The 19,393-nt window shown below is 35.3% G+C and overlaps 1 protein-coding gene across 1 annotated transcript in view; it reads right to left on the minus strand.

The window, feature by feature from the left end:
- LOC129223009 (long-chain fatty acid transport protein 4-like) overlaps positions 1 to 19,393 on the minus strand; it is a 52,196-nt gene that overhangs the window by 10,322 nt on the left and 22,481 nt on the right. Inside the window, exons 5-8 of the mRNA XM_054857573.1 lie at positions 13,442 to 13,511; positions 9,519 to 9,720; positions 1,207 to 1,399; positions 13 to 158 (exon numbers count right to left, since the gene is read on the minus strand). Coding sequence (XP_054713548.1) covers positions 13 to 158; positions 1,207 to 1,399; positions 9,519 to 9,720; positions 13,442 to 13,511 — 611 coding nt within the window. The remainder of the gene's footprint in view (positions 1 to 12; positions 159 to 1,206; positions 1,400 to 9,518; positions 9,721 to 13,441; positions 13,512 to 19,393) is intronic.

Raw genomic sequence — 19,393 nt, forward strand, 5'->3', positions numbered from 1 at the left:
GGAAATCCTTTTACCTGGTTTGCAGCGGATGCAGAGACCTTGCTCGTTCCTGATGGGCTCGCCCGTCTCTGGATTCACTTTAATAAGGTGCACGGGATACAACTTGTGGAACGTTCTGGAGATGAACCCGACGGATCCAACGCGTCCAAACATGTTCACTGCAAGATAGATACGAGAAAGTTAAGAATGAACGAACAAATACAAGATTCAAATGGAACATACAACTCTTTCATTCGGTTAGAGTTGTTTAGATGATGTTCTGTATACAACTTTATGGATCTGTATAATTAATAATTCAATATCGTGATAAGAAGTTACGCTGAATCGGACAGAATCTTCTACTAGAAATGAGGGGGTCATAACAAGCCCGAAATTTCCATGGTGCCGGATGGTTGCTCAAACAGTTCTTAGGTCGCCACATTAGCAGAAAATCGGCTGAAGCCTGAAGCGGAATCAGAAAAATCTTACCCACATTCGGATCTTTCTATTTCGCAAGGCGAAAAAGGTGGCGTAATATGCAACAACCAATGGAAGTTCACCATCTGATGTGAACATATTTAGCGATGGCGTCCGCTATTGCTATGTTGCATGAACTAAGGTGCATTTGGTAACATGTATGCCTAATACCATAGTAGGAAGTGAAATAGGCTCAAAACCAACAGTTTTGCAAAGGATTTTAAACCTCAAAGCTCATCTCATTTGCTGTGATACTTTTAAAAGTGTTATTGGCGACGAATAATCTCAATTATAATCGGGGTGAAGCTAACCTGGCAGCATGCTGTGCAGATTCTAATCTCAGGTTAGTAGGTTAAGGTTGACCTAATTATAGTCTGTTCAAAACTGAATACATTAATAATTAAGCTTATTTTATCCGAGATGTCCAAACAATGTCTGAAGGCATAAGTGAACATATACACATACAGAACAGAAGCCACAAGAGCAGTCTAGATTCTCTCTTCTTTAGTTTTTCAATTCGAATGTGAAATTATGTATTCGAATTCAATTCGAATGTGAATTCATAAAGAAGTATATGAACTGTGGATATTCAATTCCAATTTCACGTTTGCGATTTAGATATTGGTGAAAGAGCTATAGGACAATGCACTACTAGTTAAGCCCAGAGGCCTGATCAAAGTCTGGATGACTCACAAGCATTTCTTTTATTGACTCAAAAACAAAGACAAAAAATGAAAGTGTTTGGCTCACCTAAATTGGCGTTGCCTTCGGTAGCCCCGTAGATTTCGATGATATGCGGGATATTGAACCTGTCTTGAAACTCCTGCCAGATGTGGGGACGTAGGCCGTTACCGAACATTAGACGCACCTGGTGCTTCGTTTCTTCTGGACTATGGGGCTGGTTGAGTAGGTAGCGACACATCTCGCCGATATACTGGGAGACCTGTGCACAAAAAGGCTGCCTGTCATTTGTTTACGATTAAGTACTCATTGTGCAGCTCCAATGATCAGTACTGAGATTGAGGGAGTTTATTTCCTCCTTGGACGATAACTAAGTCAGGAGGCGTTGTTATTACTACGATGGTGACCCAACTCAACTCCATGCAAATGAATACCACTCATTTATCAAGAAGAATATTGAAGAGAAGAATTTTAACTCAGTTACCTTTGTTTGAGGCAGAGGATTTCAGTAAATAAATTCGAACCATATTGCATAGAAAATTTTTATAAGGCTTCAAATGAAATGAATTCTGAACATCACATGATAAAGAGTAATTGGTAGTTTGGAGCTGTACAGCACAAACGAAGAGGCTTAGAACATTTGTTAATGATATTACCAATTGGCTCGACGTGAATAAGACTGAATATAAACCTATGCGCACATTGCATTATTTTGATGTGGATCTGAAATTCTTCCACTATGCATTATCGTACATCAAAAAGGTGCGACACATTTAATTCTAATGTCCTAACGAGGGATGATCTTACATATCTTATCACACTCCAGGTAGGATCTCCCGTTCCTACCACTATTTGTGGTTGTTTAACCGGTTGGATGGGGCTCTGAAGACAGCTCTGTTTTTTGGTCCAGACCAGAAGCTGAGCAATCCCTGGTCCGGCACCTCCAGAGGTAATGATTCACTTAGAGGACTATGTGACCACGATTTGTGTGACCAGACGCCATTAACGAGCATGGAGGATCTTAAAAGCTAGCATCGAACCCGTGACCTTTCGGTTACAAGTCCAACGATTTTCCGATCAAACCACCACGACCAGGATTATGGGATTATCTTACACAGAAATCAAAAGGTAGACACCTTGAAATCGTTAAGTCGTTGACTTACAAAATGTAAGTAACGTAAACAAGACGCCTAATAATTTACAGAAGTGTTTGCAATCACACAAAAATATCTGAAGAGATTAAACGAAAGGCGAAAATCTGAAAGATCTATAGTTGGGGCTAAAGCCCCGAGTGTAGAATAAGTAGCGACACGTTTGCCATCTTGGAGCTAAACGCTTTCTTCTATATCTGCTATGGTGAAGTAGCGAGTTTTGCTTCTTTATTGTAGCTCTTTTTGATTGTGGATTAACGAGGTGATAATTAGAAACCGCAATCAAGAAGCAAAACAAACTACTTCACCATAGCAGACATAGAAGAAAGCGCATTTTAGCTCCAACAGTGAAAACAAAGTAAATGTAGTTTACTTAGTTGACATTAACTTTAAACATTCAAAACCAATGTTAACATAATAAAACTTACCATAGTTTGAGTGATAGATTTAAACAATCACTGCAGTAAATATGCTAAACAATTAAAATATCAGTTCGCACTTGTAACCCACATAATACCTCAAACATCTAAACATAAACTAACTCTACTGATCAGCCAAATGAGCTTGAACAAGTTGAAATAGATGTCAATTCTTTGTTTGGAACAAAAAAAAATGATTTTGATGTAGTTAGATTTTCAACAAAAAAGTGAGTTGCCCATTATGTAGACCAATTAGCGGATAGAATGCAGAGTTGGATTTCTAGAGTTTGAAATAGGTTTTCTGAAGCGAAAGGGTAATATGCTTAATCAATCTATTTTTCCTGAAAAACTGACAAAATGTGTTAAGCAGCACACATCTAGTTGGGTTGAGCGGAACTTTAAGAACTACAACAAACGAATTGTTTGCATTTGACTTTTCAGGTTTTGAAAACATATAAGTTAGGCTTTCTTTTTTTTAAGTAACTGATACTTATCTTTTTCTTCCCTCTTATTAATTCAATTGATGGAACTCCTAATTTTATTTTTGCAGACAAGAAGCAAATAAGATGATTTTCGTGCTTGTAATCCTATTTTTACTTTCTTCTAAATCTAATATATGGAAGAAAGTATTGGATTCGTGCAAATTTTCGAATTTCGAATTTTGACGGATTCGAACGTTTTGAGGTGTGCTGAGTCCATTTCGACCATTTTTGGAAAATGTCTGTCTGTCTGTGTGTGTGTATGTATGTGTGTGTGTGTGTGTGTGTGTGTGTGTGTGTGTGTGTGTGTGTGTATGTATGTGTGTCACGTCTGTGTGTGACCAGTTTTTTGTGGCCGCTCTACAACAAAAACTACCGCATGAAATCGAACGAAATTTAGTACACATATGTGCCCCTATGTGAACTTGTGCCCATTAGTTTTTGGCGCGAATTCCTCCAAGGGGGTGGAGAAATGGGACGTTTTTCGAGTTACGCGTGCTTGCTATTCCTCAGGAAGTAACTGGCGGAATCAAACAAAATTTGGTCCATATGTTGGTATTAACAGGAAAAGGTGCTGATTCAATTTTGGTGTCAATAACTCAAACGGGGGTTGAGCTATAGAACGTTTTTTGTCGTCAATTGTGACTGCTGTAGCTCAAGAAATAATGAACGGAATGAAAGAAAAATTTATCGGCAAGTAGCCCTTAGTGGGTATAAGAACTGATTTTATTTTTGTGTCAACAGCTAAAAAGTGGGTAGCGCAATCACCCATTCTTTTTTTCCATTTTGAGTGCCCTATCTCAAGAAGTAATGCTACGTTCTGGTTGAAATTTAGAATATATGTGAATCCATTTGTAAACAGGCTTTGGTTCAATTTTGACGCCGATCGCTCCAAGAGGTGTTGATTTTTTTTTTTTTTTTTTTTTTTTGCGAATAAAAATATTTTTATTAATGCAACAATAATAAAGATAAATCGTAATAGATTGTCGTCTGCGTATTTCTCGTGATTTTAATTGTATGGAAATGATAGGAAATATTATCCCAATGATTTAAAATTTTTAACTGTTGCCATCTTATGTTTGTTAACAAATAAAATATTTGTAATTAATTCAAGCAAGGCTTTTAAAATAACTTTCAATTTTCGCTCTTTGCTTTGCTTTTGCAATAATTCAGACATTGGGATGGTCGTCAAGTTTTTGCATGTGTAATTTTGTTTTTGTTGGGAATATTGCTTCCTCGTCAAGCATGGGGAGGGATCAGAAAAAAAAAGAAAAATATAGAAGAAAGTTTCGTGATGGCCACAACATACTAGTTATTATTTGTTGTAATTTTAGCTTCATTACGCTACTTTAAAAAAATTGTTAGTTTTATTTATAAAAAAATATCGTATTTTTTGTTCACAAGTGTATTGGATAATAAGTAACTGATCAAAAGCATCATAAGTTCATGAACATTGTGTACATTTTTTTTACAAATGTGTAGTGAAATTTGAAACTACCTTATTTTGTGTTCACATTATTATAATCTAATAAAAAACATTATAAATGGTGTTATTTTTCAGAAACATTATGTAGAAAACTAAAATCCATAAATAAATAGCCGATCTAATGAAAAGACTATGTATTTTCTCAGTGGGATCAAGTATCCCCCATGAAGGAATCATATATCCCTTGATGTGGGGATACATGATCCCTTAATGAAAATTTTGAAAAAAAATATTTTACCTAAACTATCTGTTTAATTTCAACTGAAACAAATACTGCCAGATAGAGGGAAAAATTACCTTTGTTCACGTACTTAAAAAAAAAAAAAAAAAAAAAAATTGTAAATTAAAGTGGGGATCAAGTATCCACAGTCTCCCCTTTATTTACAGATGGGGTAAGTACAAATGCTTGGTTATAATGCGTACATCTAAAACCGGGGAGGAATATCAAACTTATTTAATAACTTTCTTTCCCAACGTTACGTATCGATCGTAAGTCGTAGCTTCTTCAGCTCAAAAATCTTAAGAATCTTTACTAATAGCCCAGTCAATAAAGGTTTCGTGTCGCAACTAATTTAGGGAAAGCTAAATTTTTGCAGGATGTTAGTACATAAAGTACACACTAAAAAGTCACAAAGTCCCGACCCCAACCCCTCTTGCTTTCGCCCCCACCCCCTCCGAAACATTGCAAGAGCAGTACTATGATTATACGCTTTTCGTGCCGCAACTAATTAGGGGAAAGCTGAATTTTGGCAGGATATTAGTACATAAAGTACACACTAAAAAGCCACAAAGCCCCGACCCCAACCCCTCTTGCTTTCCCCCTACCCCTCCGAAACATTGCAATAGGGGTACTATGATTATACGCTTTTCGTGTCGCAACTAATTAAGAGAAAGCTGAATTTTGGCAGGATGTTAGTACGTAATGTATTCTTTAAAAAAGTACAAAGCCCCGATCCCCCACCCCTCTTGCTTTCCTCCCCACCCCCTCCGAAACATTGCAAGAGCAGTAATATGATTATGCGCTTTTCGTGTAGCAACTAATTTGGGGAAAGCGATTGTTTTTCAAGATATTAGTACAAAAAGTATACACTAAAATAAGACAAAGTCCCGATCCCCCACCCCTCTTACTTTCCTCCCCACCCCCTCCGAAACATTGCAAGAGCAGTAATATGATTATGCGCTTTTCGTGTAGCAACTAATTTGGGGAAAGCGATTGTTTTTCAAGATATTAGTACAAAAAGTATACACTAAAATAAGACAAAGTCCCGACCCGCACCCCTCTTTCTCCCCCCCTCCCTCCGAAACATTGCAAGAGCAGTACTATGATTATACACTTTTCGTGTCTCAACTAAATAGGGGAAAGCTGATTTTTTTTCCCTAGATGTTGATATACTGACACACCATAAAAAAAAGTCCCTACCCCTATTGCTTCCCCCCCCCGCCCCGTCTGAAACATTGCAATAGCAGTATTATGGTTATACGCTTACAGCTCGAAAACTAATGATGATACCAAAGTGTATTCCTTTTTTTTTAATTTCACTTCTTACAATATTATAAACCGGTGGTGCCCAACCTACGTCCCATGGGTCACATCCGGCCCATGAAACTGATCAGTGTGAACCGTTGTTTTGCGAAATGTTACAACTCGAGGACTATGTAGCAACTGTTTTTTGAAAAACAGGTTGCATTAAAAAAAAAAAGGCATCAATTTATTATAACTACAATTTTTCTTTTATAAGGGGTCATTTAATAATTTGTTGACTTGGTCTGAAACATTGTTACAGTGCATTCCACTACAGTGTCCACACATAGACGTACAATCGAACCCAGTTTTACGACAGTTACAGTTTGTAACACAATGCTTTACAGTTGCAAGATATTAGTAGGAGAATTTCACTTGGAGCAGAGAGGTAATTGTCATGATCTTAGGAATCATTCTGTTGCTTGAAATATATTTCCAAATCCATTCTTCTGCTGGAAGTTTAAAACCCAACCAAGTTTGAATAAAAGTTTGTGAAAAGCAAGTAATCACAAAAATGTCCCTAAAGTCCACTTTTGATTTATCTAAACTTCCACCAACTTCAGACGTCACTCGTCAATATCTTTTTAAGGTTTCCTCCAGAGTTTTTAGGGTCAACACCAGATTCAAACTCGGTTAGGTTTTAAACTTCCCCCAGAAGAGTGGGGTTGGCATTATATTTCATGCAACAGACTGATTCCTAAGTTCATGAAGATTACCTCTGCTTCAAGTGAACTTCTCCAATTAGTATCTTGCAATTGAAAAGATTATGTGTTTCAAACTATATCTGTCGTAAAGCTAGGTTCGATCGCACGTCTATGTGTGGACACTGTAGTGGAATGCACTGTAACAATATTTTGGACCAAACCAACGAAATATTAGAAGATGGCCCTTTATTACATTGTTGATCCATTTCAAGAAAATGACTATTATCATATTATTATCTATAAATTTTGTTCAAACATTTCTTTCCAAGACGTAATGATAAAAAGCTATTAATTTGCTGAAGTTACTGTTTGGTTTTTGTTCTGAGATTTCTGCGCATGATTAAGTTGGTAAAATGGTGAAACTGAACTATCTACATAAAAAGTGTATGTTTCATAGTTTGCGTATAACAGTGGTCCCTATTAATGTTTTCAGAAACCAATTTCTAAACATTTGGTTAACAATTTGTAACATTGTCATTAATCGTGCTCTTCGAGTTGTAACATTTCACAAAAACAACGGGCAACACGGATCAGCTTCGCGGGCCGGATACGGCACCTGGGCCTTAGGTTGGGCACCACTGGTTTATAATATTGTTAGGAATGAAATAAAAAAAGGAACACCCCGGTAACATCATAAATTTTCAAGCTGTACGCCTATAATCATAATATTGAACTGATCAGTGGTCAATGTTTTGGAAGGAGGGGGGGGAGCAGCAAGAGGGGTTGGGGTCGGGACTGTCTAGGTTTTAGTGTACACATTATGTACTAATATCGTGCAAAAATTCAACTTTCTCTTTATTCGCTTTTCTTTTCGCAGCTGATTATCATAGTACTGCTCTTGATGGTCTAAGTGTTTCGGGGGGGGGGGAGCAAGAGGGATAAGTATCGGGAAATGTGTTTTTTTAGTGTTTTCTTTATTTACTAACGTCCTGCCAAAATTTAACTTTCCCCTAATTAATTGCGACACTAAAAGCGTATAATCATATTACTGCTATTGCAATGTTTCGGAGGGGTGGGGGGAAAGCAAGAGGGATGGGGGTCGGGACTTTGTGACTTTTTAGTGTATACTTTATGTAGTAACATCCTGCCAAAATTCAGCTTCCCCCTAATTAGTTGCGACACGAAAAACGTATAATCATAGTACTGCTCTTGCAATACTTCGGAGGGGGGTGGGGGAGAAAGCAAGAGGGGTGGGGGTCGGGACTTTGTATTTTTTTAGTGTATACTTTATTTGCTAACATCCTGCAAAAATTCAGCTTTCCCTAAATTAGTTGCGACAAAGCCTATTTTTTTACCTTCATTGACTGGGCTATAATAATAAAGCTCAAAGTCTCTGTCTGGATGTCTGTAGAATGTCTGTGACGCGCATAGCGCCTAGACCTTCGGCCGAGTTTCATGAAATTTGGCACAAAGTTAGTGTATAGCATGGGGGTGTGCCCCTCGAAGCGGTTTTTATTTAAATTCGATTTTGTTCTATTTCTATTTTAAGAACATTTTCTGGAGCAAATTATCATAAGATAGACAAGTAAATTACGAAATTAGCATGACGTGGAATGGGAGAGCGAATGAACATAGCCAATTGGCGAGAAATTCGTCATCCATTATTTGTAAATATACAGGCGAATCGAATGAACTTCGAATTTTCAACTACGGGCAAAGCCGTGCGGGTACCACTAGTTCAAAATAAAATGCAATTATAGTTTCTTCTGTTGCCAAACATAAGAAATTAGAAAACAGAACTTACTTAAAAGAGTTAAAATTAAACTGGAGTTCCGACAATAAGTCTAAGAATCAAGATAAGCCTCATTTTAAAAAGTACGTTTTTTCTGGATAAAAGGTACCCTATGTTCTATTCTGCACCCCTGACAACGTCTGTAAATAATTTCATGCTGATCGGTTGAGCAGTTAAGGTGTGAAAGAATTACAAGCAAATAAACAAACAAAAAAACAAAGTCACTTTCGCCTTTATAATATTAGTAAGGATGTGATGACTTTAAATTGGATAAGTACAACTTTTTTATATATATATATTTGGGGATATTTCGATAATTGGGAATCTGGCGATCTTTCTTCGTCAATTTTTTGCTCCAGCGCCTGCACGAGAGGTATTTTTCTTTGCGAATCCAAACAAAGAAACCGGAAATATCTATTCTTATAGGGTTACTATAAATCAGCAGGGTTACCAAAATAAATTTATTTAAGGCCAAAAATAAGACGACCGTACCAGATTCCCAGTTATCGAAATATCCCCATTTTTTCTTATAATGGCAGGTAGCTAGTAAATTATATATATCATTTATAACTTCATATTTAATTGGCAAATGAACCAAATCACAATTAGTTAAGCTTACCCGCTTTGGGCTCCCTGGTAGGGAAAAGCGGACTTTTAAAATGTTTGTAAAGTTTGATAATAAATAAATGTTGGGTTTAAAATAATCGCTTTTTATTTTGAAGTTCAAGAGAACCCTGCTAGGAAATAAAACCGAAATAGTTACGATAAAAATCCAAAAACTACATTTTTCGAACTTTCTTCGAAAACCTACCCGCTTTGAGCCACCCTCCTCCTATGCACAAAACAAAAAGCGTATTCTCTTAGTCGTTGGCGATTTTTCTTACTTACCGTGGCACCATGCTTGGCGGCTTCTTTCCAGAAGTTGGAGGCAGAAAATTTGTTCCGTATGATCATCTTGCCACCGAAGACTAACACAACGGACACGAAGACCAGGCCTCCCGCAGTGTGGTATAAGGGCAGAGGATTGTAAAAAGTCTCGAAGTCTTTGAGCTGAGCCACATATTGTGCAGCTCCACCAATCCACAGGCACCTAAACGAGTAAACACTAAAGTAACTTGCATTTCAAAGAAAATAACTTTAAATACTAGTTTTTTTTTCTTTGGGGGAGGGGGTAAATTAAATACACGTTTTTAAAATTGCTTCGCGGTTTGGTCATCACACGCCGAAATGAGCAGCATACACAAACAAACAAAATGATCACAGATGAATATGAAAATCCCTAACGGTAGCAGCGGAACACCAAACAATCTTGTTCAATATAGGTTACGAACAGGATATATATGAATACTTTATTGTGAGTTCTGCTCTAAAGAAGATATATCTTGCTCTTCCTCAAAACAGTAATATCATCACTCTGCAATACGTAATGCGCTATGCCGGTCAGGAAAATTGTAGTTGGACCAATGATTTTAAACGCCATCTTCGTAGGATTTTTTTTAAAAAAAGGATTTCATCCTACTATTTGGTCTTATTTTCTATGTATTTATCAGTTTTTACTGCTGTTGATTTAGTACTTTTTAAATATTTACAGCACTTTGTAAACGTATATTTATTGATGTGTATAATTGCTTAAATATACAGACTGAAAATCAGCATTGTAGGTGTCGAAAATGCCAATCTTTATGCGATAAATATCCTCTAGACATAACTTTCGACCGTAATTTAACCTAGTGACCTCACATTGAAGAGATACGCAAGAAGTACCTTACCTCCAAAAAAAAAAAAAAAAAAACCACTAAACTGTCTCCTGCAAAAAAAAAAAAAGCGTTTTATCAACGCATAATAAACTGCTCATTTATAAGTCCTGTCTAAGATCCATCATTATCAATGAGGTGCCCATATGGGCGACGTCTGCAATCTCTAACTTTAACCGAGTTGGGAACTTACAGATAGTGATGGTTCGAGAGGCGTGCGACCCTCCCTGGTACGTCCGTACGGACAAGCTGGAGGAAGAAGTTGGCATCCCGACGCTCGACAATTTTTGCAAAAAGCTCGCCAATAGATTCCACAACAACATCCCCGTGTGGGCAATCCACTACTTAACAACCTTCAAAATTACGATCCATTGGATCGGGCAAATTCTCGCAAGCCTCGCGCTCTGTTAGCTTAGTTTCAAATTCGAAACGGGGTGAGTAAATCCCTTCTAGGGTTCACTTACCTCGTTTCGACACTAGTTATTGTACTGCACTCTGGCTGGGAGTCTGCTCCTTTCTATTTTTATTTCACTATATTATATACTACGCGGGGGGGGGGGAGGGGGGAATAAAACTTAAAATATGTAAGAAGGGAAAAAACAATCTTAAACTTATTTAAAACTATTTAAAATTTACTTTGAAGAGCCTTTGGCTAACCATTATGGTACTCCCGTTAGAGGAAGCCACATCCCTCGTAAATCCACGCAACTATCTTCTGCGTCAATATAATCCCATGTCCCCAACCTGGGATAGCACACCAGAGGATAAGGGGCAAGGTCCCAGGTGCCTCAAGACAACGATTTTAAACGCTATTTTGTACTTAAAAAAAAAAAAAGATTTTAGGTACAACTTGGTCTTATTTTCTATGTATTTATTATAGTTTTTATTGCTGTTGATTTAGTACTTTTCAAATATTTACAGCATTTTGTAACGTATATTTATTGATGTGTATAATAATTTAAATATACAGACTTAAAATCAGCATTGTTGGTGTCGAAAATGCCAATCTTTATGTGGTTAATACTGTTGTTACGTTCACCAAATAGTAATTTTTGGATTTAATCCCGCATATCTTCGAATCCGTTTTCTATATGACAAAGAGCTCAAACTGATTTCCTTTCACTCCTATTTTAGAAAATCGAATTATTTTACCCTTCATTTATTGGAATCGGGGTTCGCCGATACAAATCAGTCGAATATACCATGATATATATCGGATATTTATTTTTAAAATATCATGAGATTTTGATATTTTCGATATCTATTTTCTCAACTACGGTATTTTCAATATAAAAAGTATATTAATAATAGTAATATTGTTCATTAATTATTAAAAAGAAACAAAAATTTATGTACTATATTTTTATGATGTATTAATACATCAATAATATAACGAAGTAATAAAATATTCCTTTTTTACTTGTATTTTATGTTCATAAAATTATTAGAAATGTAACAATTTGATTCCTTTTTAAAGTTCCTAATAAAACATTAAACGTTGCTCAGAAAAAAAGAAAATGTCTTATGACTGTACACTGACTGATGCATATTATTTATTTCTGATGAATCATATAACTAGAAGTAGCTAACAGAAGAAACATGAGTAAAACAGCTAATGCTCAATTAACTCCTTTAAAATTGATAGAAATGCAAAACGAAATATTAGATATGAATAATGAAAGAAACCTTAATTTTAAGTCAACAAATTGTAATTATAATATAAGAAAACAAAGAGTGATTTGAGGATGCATTTACTATTTTGAAGACTTTAGTTTGTGCTAATTAAAAATATCGGATATATGTCGAAATATCCGATATATATATAAAAATATCAGGTAATTTCGATATTTTTGAAAATATCATGTTACTTTCGAACCCTGATTAGAATCATCTCATCAGGGTTAAACTGCAATTGTGAAAAGAAAAAATTTGTTGACATAAAATCCAAGGGCAGCTCCAGAACTTCTTCAAAGAGGTTCGTAAAAAAGTTTTTTTTTTTACTTACATCTTACTACGTATCTAATTTACACATACTGTGAAAGTAGAAGCTGCTACATCATTTTTATTTTTATTTAGATTTAGCCAAAAAGGGGGCGGGCACGAACTTTTTCCATTATCAAAGGTCTAAAGTTTCGTTTTTTAAACTTCAATTTCGTAGTAATTTCGGGGGAGGGGAGGGGAGTTTCGAAAGTCTCTCCCGCAACCATAATCGAAGGTCGTTCAAAATGACGTTTTTTTAGAACTTTTCTTTCGAAAAAATACCGGAAGAAAGTCCTTGAACCACATTTTTTACTCTAACACTACCTTAAGTGGTCTACAATCTCGTCTTTGCGACTTATATTTTGCAAAATGTCCTGGGTAAGGCTTCAAAACCTCTCTTCTCTTTAATATCTTAAAAGATCCCCTAAACTTGCTTTTTTGAAACTTCAACTTCGAAAACTTTCTGGGATGGAGTTCGGAACCTCATTTTTTCCACCATCAAAGATAGAATATAGTTGTGTTTCAAGGACTTCAATTCCAAAACATATCCGGTGCAGAGTCCCATTTGCAACAACGATGCTAAGAGAAGTAATGGCTTTTGTATCCGATCATTGTGTTAACTCTTATTAAAATCTCTAACAATCGTTATAACAGTTTTTTTTTTTGTATCTACCAACAGTAACGTCCATCGTAGGTACTATGAACAATTGAAATTACTGAAACCGTACCACGTGACTCACAAATGACACACATGCCAGCCAAAGCATAATATGAAGGGTGCTAAGAGGTAACACAACAATAGGGCCCCGGATGAAAAACGTCTGACTTATATGTTATAACTTATTTATATATTTCTATACCGGTGGCATGATCTGGCAAAAGGGGAGTGTTATTGTTATACATGCGGGAGTTTTTAACACCCATCTGGTGGTTTTTAGGAAGCACCAGAAACATGAACGGTTTTATCATATTCTCAAATATCTGCGCTGTTTATTGTCTAATCTAAAGTGGATAGATTAACATATTTGCTTATTATAAACAATTAGTTAAATATTGAAATGAACTGAATGGCTGTACCTGCTGTGTCGGATAATAGCCGCCTTGGGGAGACCTGTTGTGCCAGACGTATAAATATATAGGAGTTTATCTGTAAATACAAATAAAAACATTAACAAGTAGAAGACTATTCAGACTGACGTTTTTTCATGGTTCTGCTTATAGAAAGTGCTCAGTACATTTGTGTATTGTTTTAATGACGTCCCTTATTCAAACTTCTAAAAGTACGAAAAAGTCATTTCTGATATTAGTAGAAGAAAAAAAAAAAAAAAAAATTCACTACTAACTCGTACATGTTACATAAAACTTGACATGGAAGTGTATCCACAGAGAAAATGAGTTTTCGGTTAAAATGGTTTCAGCGGAAAAATAGAGATTAATGTATACATATGATGGGTACATAACCATGGGGGTACATGTTCACATACATGGGCGTACATATACAATTATACATATACTGGTACATATGTATGCAAAATTTCGTTCGATTTCCTTCAACAGCTTTTGCGCTAGAGTAGCCACAAAAAAAAAGGTCACGCACATACAGACACATCAACCCCCCCCCCCCACACACACAGACAAACATTTTCCAACTAGTATGCTGTGGTCAACACGAAAGTTTCTTCTGCATATCATCTACCATCTACCTTACGAATTCTTGGATCTAACGCAGCGGTTCCCAAACTTTTTAGGCCACGGAACTCTTGGTGCTTTACATTTACTTCACGGAACCCCATTATTGTTCGTGACTGGGAAACGAAATATTTGCGATCTGGAAGTCAAATGCTAAAACACGGTTGTGTGGAAAATCTTAGACAGCATTGTTGGAATAGAACTTCCACTATACATAGGATTCTCCATGGAAAATTTTCAAAATTGAAATCTTAAATAGGCAATAGTGAGCCATCGTAGACGACATTAGAAAGGTTGGGGTTCTAAAACTTTCCAACGGAAGTTTTCGATATTTCAGTATCAAAAATGAAAATTTGGACAATTTTTAATAATTTTGGCGCAGTGCTGAGGTCAGAGGCGCACCTCCGGGATATTCTTGAGAATGAGGTACTAAAAACAAAATTTTAAACGAGCTTCAATGATGTCTCATCTGATGGGAGACATGTAGTTCCTAAATTTTCCTCCAGATTTTTTTCTAACTAAAGTCCTAAAACCATAACTGCAGACATTCTTCATGATTTTACAAAAAAGGATATAGATCAGTCGCGTGTTTTCTTACGAAAATAATTAAAAAATTGAAGTCCTAAAAATGAAAAAAAAGGGGGATTATTTTTTAATGATGTTGGAGAGAGATAGAGTAGGGGGGCATATCCGTGTAAATTTTACCGAAGTTGAGATCCCCAAAACGCCGTTGTAGGCTATCTTTGATGATGTTAGCGAAAGGGATGGGGTTCGCTCCTCGAATTTTTCCAAAATTGGTGTCTTAAGTACACTATTGAATAGAAGTCAATGTACGAAAGAGTACGAAAGTACGCAATAGTAAGCCATCTTTTTTAAATTCTATTCTGAGTGAAATGAACTTGTTAATTTCCCCTGATTTAAATTTATTAAATTGAATCTTGAGTGATATTAAAAAGGTTGAGGTTCGGGATTCTCCCTGGATATTGTTTGAAATAAAGTTCCAAAAAAGATCATTTTTGGCTTTTTTTGATAAATTGAAAGGAAGGGATGGAGATCAGGTACTCTTCCCCATCAATTTTTCGAAATCTAATCTTTAAAAATGAAATTTCAGACGAGGTTCTGTAAAGTTGTGAGAGGGTTCTTGTGGGCAGGAGAAGAGGAGGCTCTCCGGAAAAGTTTTCAAAATTAAATTAATCGAAATTTTAGGCGTCATTGATCACAGCCGGCAGCGCTGTTCCCTTGAACAAGTTTTGAAATTGAGACTTTAAAAACAAAATATTAGTTAATCTTTAATAATGTGGAAGGCGTTCGTTGGTTCTTGAACAGAAAATGTTCCGTTTTTTGCATCCTTATATTTTTGGGGGTTGCTGAAGTTGAAGGGGCTCCTCCGGTAAGTTTCCGAAATTCAAGTCCAAAATACAAAAATTTTCCTTAATGAAGTGAGGCGTTCAGGGCTATATCCCGTAAAACATTTCAGAATTGAAGCCCTTTAAACGAAAACTTTGGCTATCTTTAATGATGTTGGGAAGGAGGGTGCGTTTTATTTCTCGTATCCGAACGGTCGCTGTAACAAATTTCAATCGACACAATACACATCTTTTCTTTTTTCATTTAAGGTTGGAGGAACTACTTTTTTAAAGTTTATAGCTTCAATTTAGTGCACCGGGGGTTTTACGCCAGGGTACAGATGTTCCCCTGCTCCCCTTACTAGGAACCTTTGATCATGTTTTAAATTTAAAATAAAGTTTTCTTTAGTAGTAATGATATTTTGCGCCGATGAAAAAAAAAAAATAATAATAACAGCGCCTGAAAGGGAAAAAGTATCTGCAAGGGGGAAAGATGTCATATGAAATTAGAACAAACAAAGACAATCTGACATTATGAAAAAACTAAACTTAAACGCTATTAGGTGTGATAAAAAGAAAATGATAAGGAAATATAGTCTTTTTTTTTTTTTTTTTTTTTTTGCAAGCATGCGCAATGTTGAAATATTGAATCAAAGGAAAATATTTTTTCATGAAAAAGTCACTAAAAATAATAGCTGCTTAGAGCGTCGGTGCACCTCAGCGGCTCAGTACGCCACTGCTAATGACGACTAATAGTTACAATGTGGCACGACATTTTGAAACTTTGATCTCGTTTCTTTTATTTTTTCCTCAAGTTACTGCGGAGTTTTTTGCAACAGATGTTGCGGAACCCTACTCATCTTTCGGCGGAACCCAAGGATTCCGCGGAACACACTTTCGGAATCGCTAATCCAACGTATAATTATCATGTAATCACTACTACAAAATTATGTTATTTGCAAAAACAGATTCAAAGAGCGAAAATTGAAAATAATTTAAAAAGCCTTGCCTAAACTAATTACAAAAATTCTAATTGCTAACAAATAAAAGAAAAACAGATAAAAATTGTAAATCGTTGAGATTTCCCTAGTCATTTGCCAACAATTAAATGATGTGAAAGGCTCTCTCGAGGCAATCGTAAGTAAAAACATTTTAATGTGATTTTTCTTTCACATTGTTAGTTTAATTAAGCTGTATAACTCTTTCAAAAGATGACGAATATCAGTCCCCCCCCCCACCGCTTGGAGCAGAGGGGGGGGGGTGCTTTCCGGTGCAATGACCAAGAAAGAACGTTCGATTGCACCATCTCCGCTGGTTACTTCCTGAGATTTAGCAGTCACACATAACAAAGAAATCGTCCGATTACTCCTCTCACTTGGAAGAGTTGTACGTTAAAAACTAATGGGGACCAATTCACACAATGGTAAAGTACATATGTGTATCAAATTTTGTTCGATTTAATGCAGAAGTTTTTGCGTTAGAAAAGTCACAAAAAATCAATCGCGCACATGAAAACAGACACATTCCATTTTGACATTTTTACCAAAAAACAATCGAAATGAAATCAGCACACCTCAAAACGTGCCAATTCGTCAAAATTCGATCTTTCTATGAATCCACTACATACTCTTTCCCCCCATCTCTAAACCTTATGTTTATTTATTTTATTTTTCAATATTTATTTAACTACTGTATTTATTATATATTAATAATAATAAATAATAATAATAAATAGTAATTAATTATTTATAATAAGTAATATTTTTATTAACATTTTTAATACTTATTTATTTTCTTTAACTTTTTTGTTTTTAGCGATATTTTTACGAGGCATAAACCCTTCTTTGATGCATTATTTTTCCTTTTGTACTTTTACAGGAAAGTGAAGCGAAAATGTGATGTACCGCAGACAGCGGGTTTTGGAACCGCAACAATGATATGTTGTTTTCTTTGCATTGACACTACGCTGGCAGTAAGACAACATTTACAGAACTCGTTTATTGCGAATTGGGATTTTAGACATAGTGCAAAGAAATCACGTTTTCTGATGTGTTCATGATAATTCATTATTTACGAAACATAATGTTACACTCAAACTAGTTTTCAAAGAATTATATTTAATTTTAAGATAAGCCCAAATGTGGTGAAAACACGTAATCTAAAAATACAACGGGACCGGCTTATCGGCTCGACGTTACTGTTTAACTTGCTAGTTAGTTCCATGTTTATACTGTAAAAGGTCGTGTTGGACACATTTTTATCCGTCTTGGTTATTCTCAATTTCAATTTACTTTTTTTTTAAATTTATTTCTTCTATTTTCTTTTTTGATTTTGTATGTGTGTGTGTGGGGGGGGGGGGGGTAAATGTATTGTACGTTTTTTTTTTTTTTGTTCAACGCAAGCAGTTTCCTTTTTTATTTTAAAATATCACTTAAACGTGCTTAATAATTCTCACCAGTCTGAATTTTTTAAAGATTATGATAATTTACACAAATTTAGTACAAAATAATAATTACTAAGGTTCACCTAGTGGTCGAAATTCGACCATATTCATAAATCCATATTTGAGAAAACTTGAATGAATTTAACTATTTCCAACATCTTTATTTCTACTCTTACTCATGTTTAATGCATATCGGGGGAAACGTACAATTTTTATATGTACAAACAATACCAAACAGTAATAATTTATTTCAATTTAACTTTTTGTCTGTTAATCTCAAAATAAATGGATGAAAGGGGATAGTTCGGTATGGGGTCGTTTCTGAAATTTTAAAAGTTTTTTTTTTTTTTTTGAAAGAGCATGCTTAAAAACATGGGTTTTAGCCATTTTTTAAATAATTTGAAAAAAAAAATAATATTTTTTAACAAAAATTTTAATTGGTGCCCAGATTGAAATTCATTTTTTACGTGTTTGCACATTGCATCAAAAGCAATGAAATGCCATTCACTGATGCCATTAGCGCACACTGCAAATTATCATAATCTGGAAACAAAATTGACAGCAAAGCGTAAACATTTAGCGCGACAATGGAGCAGCGCACCAAAGTACATCACTTGTAACGTCATAAAGACAGCGCCTTATTTCTAGAATCGGACTTTTAAAAAAAATAAATATTTTTAAAAATAACTGTTGTGAAAATAGAAGTTTTGTCTGTCTCCATGTTTTTTTTTTTTTGCTTATTCTACCAATTTCAGTGACTAAAAGTAGTATTTTTGACTGAAGGAAACAACCCCATTGAGAAATTTTGTGTGATCGTTAAATTCTTGGCTTGAACAATTTTATTTTGGATACCATATTGCTTTGTACTAACCTTATTCAAATAGGTATTTTTCTACTATTTGTTTACGTATGCAAAGGAAAAGCATTTTTCGCCCTGGCATTGGAAACAACAAATTTGACGCCAATGGATAACTAGTATGTTGTGGCCATCACGAAACTTTCTTCTATATTTTTCCTTTTTCTGATCCCTCCCCATGCTTGACGAGGAAGCAATATTCCTAACAAAAACAAAATTACACATGCAAAAACTTGACGACCATCCCAATGTCTGAATTATTGTAAAAACAAAACAAAGAGCGAAAATTGAAAGTTACTTTAAAAGCTTAACTTGAATTAATTACAAATATTTTATTTATTAACAAACATAAGATGGCAACAGTTAAAAATTTTAAATCATTGAGATAATATTTCCTATCATTTCCATACAATTAAAATCACGAGAAATACGCAGACGACAATCTATTACGATTTATCTTTCTTATTGTTGCATTAATAAAAATATTGTAACGGATTCGGTGCGATTTCCACTTTCTTGAAATGAAGACACAGTTCTTGATAAAAACACAGGAAATTTATTTACACTATGTACAGGAAAGATCGTCAACAACTGCTAAATTATTCATCAGCAATTAAGCAATTATCACACAACACCGTAAACTCAACGTTTACACACGTATTTACTTCCAAATACGAAAACAACACAGCGAAATG

This window comes from Uloborus diversus, chromosome 5, assembly GCF_026930045.1.
Source record: "Uloborus diversus isolate 005 chromosome 5, Udiv.v.3.1, whole genome shotgun sequence".
Lineage (NCBI taxonomy): Eukaryota > Metazoa > Arthropoda > Arachnida > Araneae > Uloboridae > Uloborus > Uloborus diversus.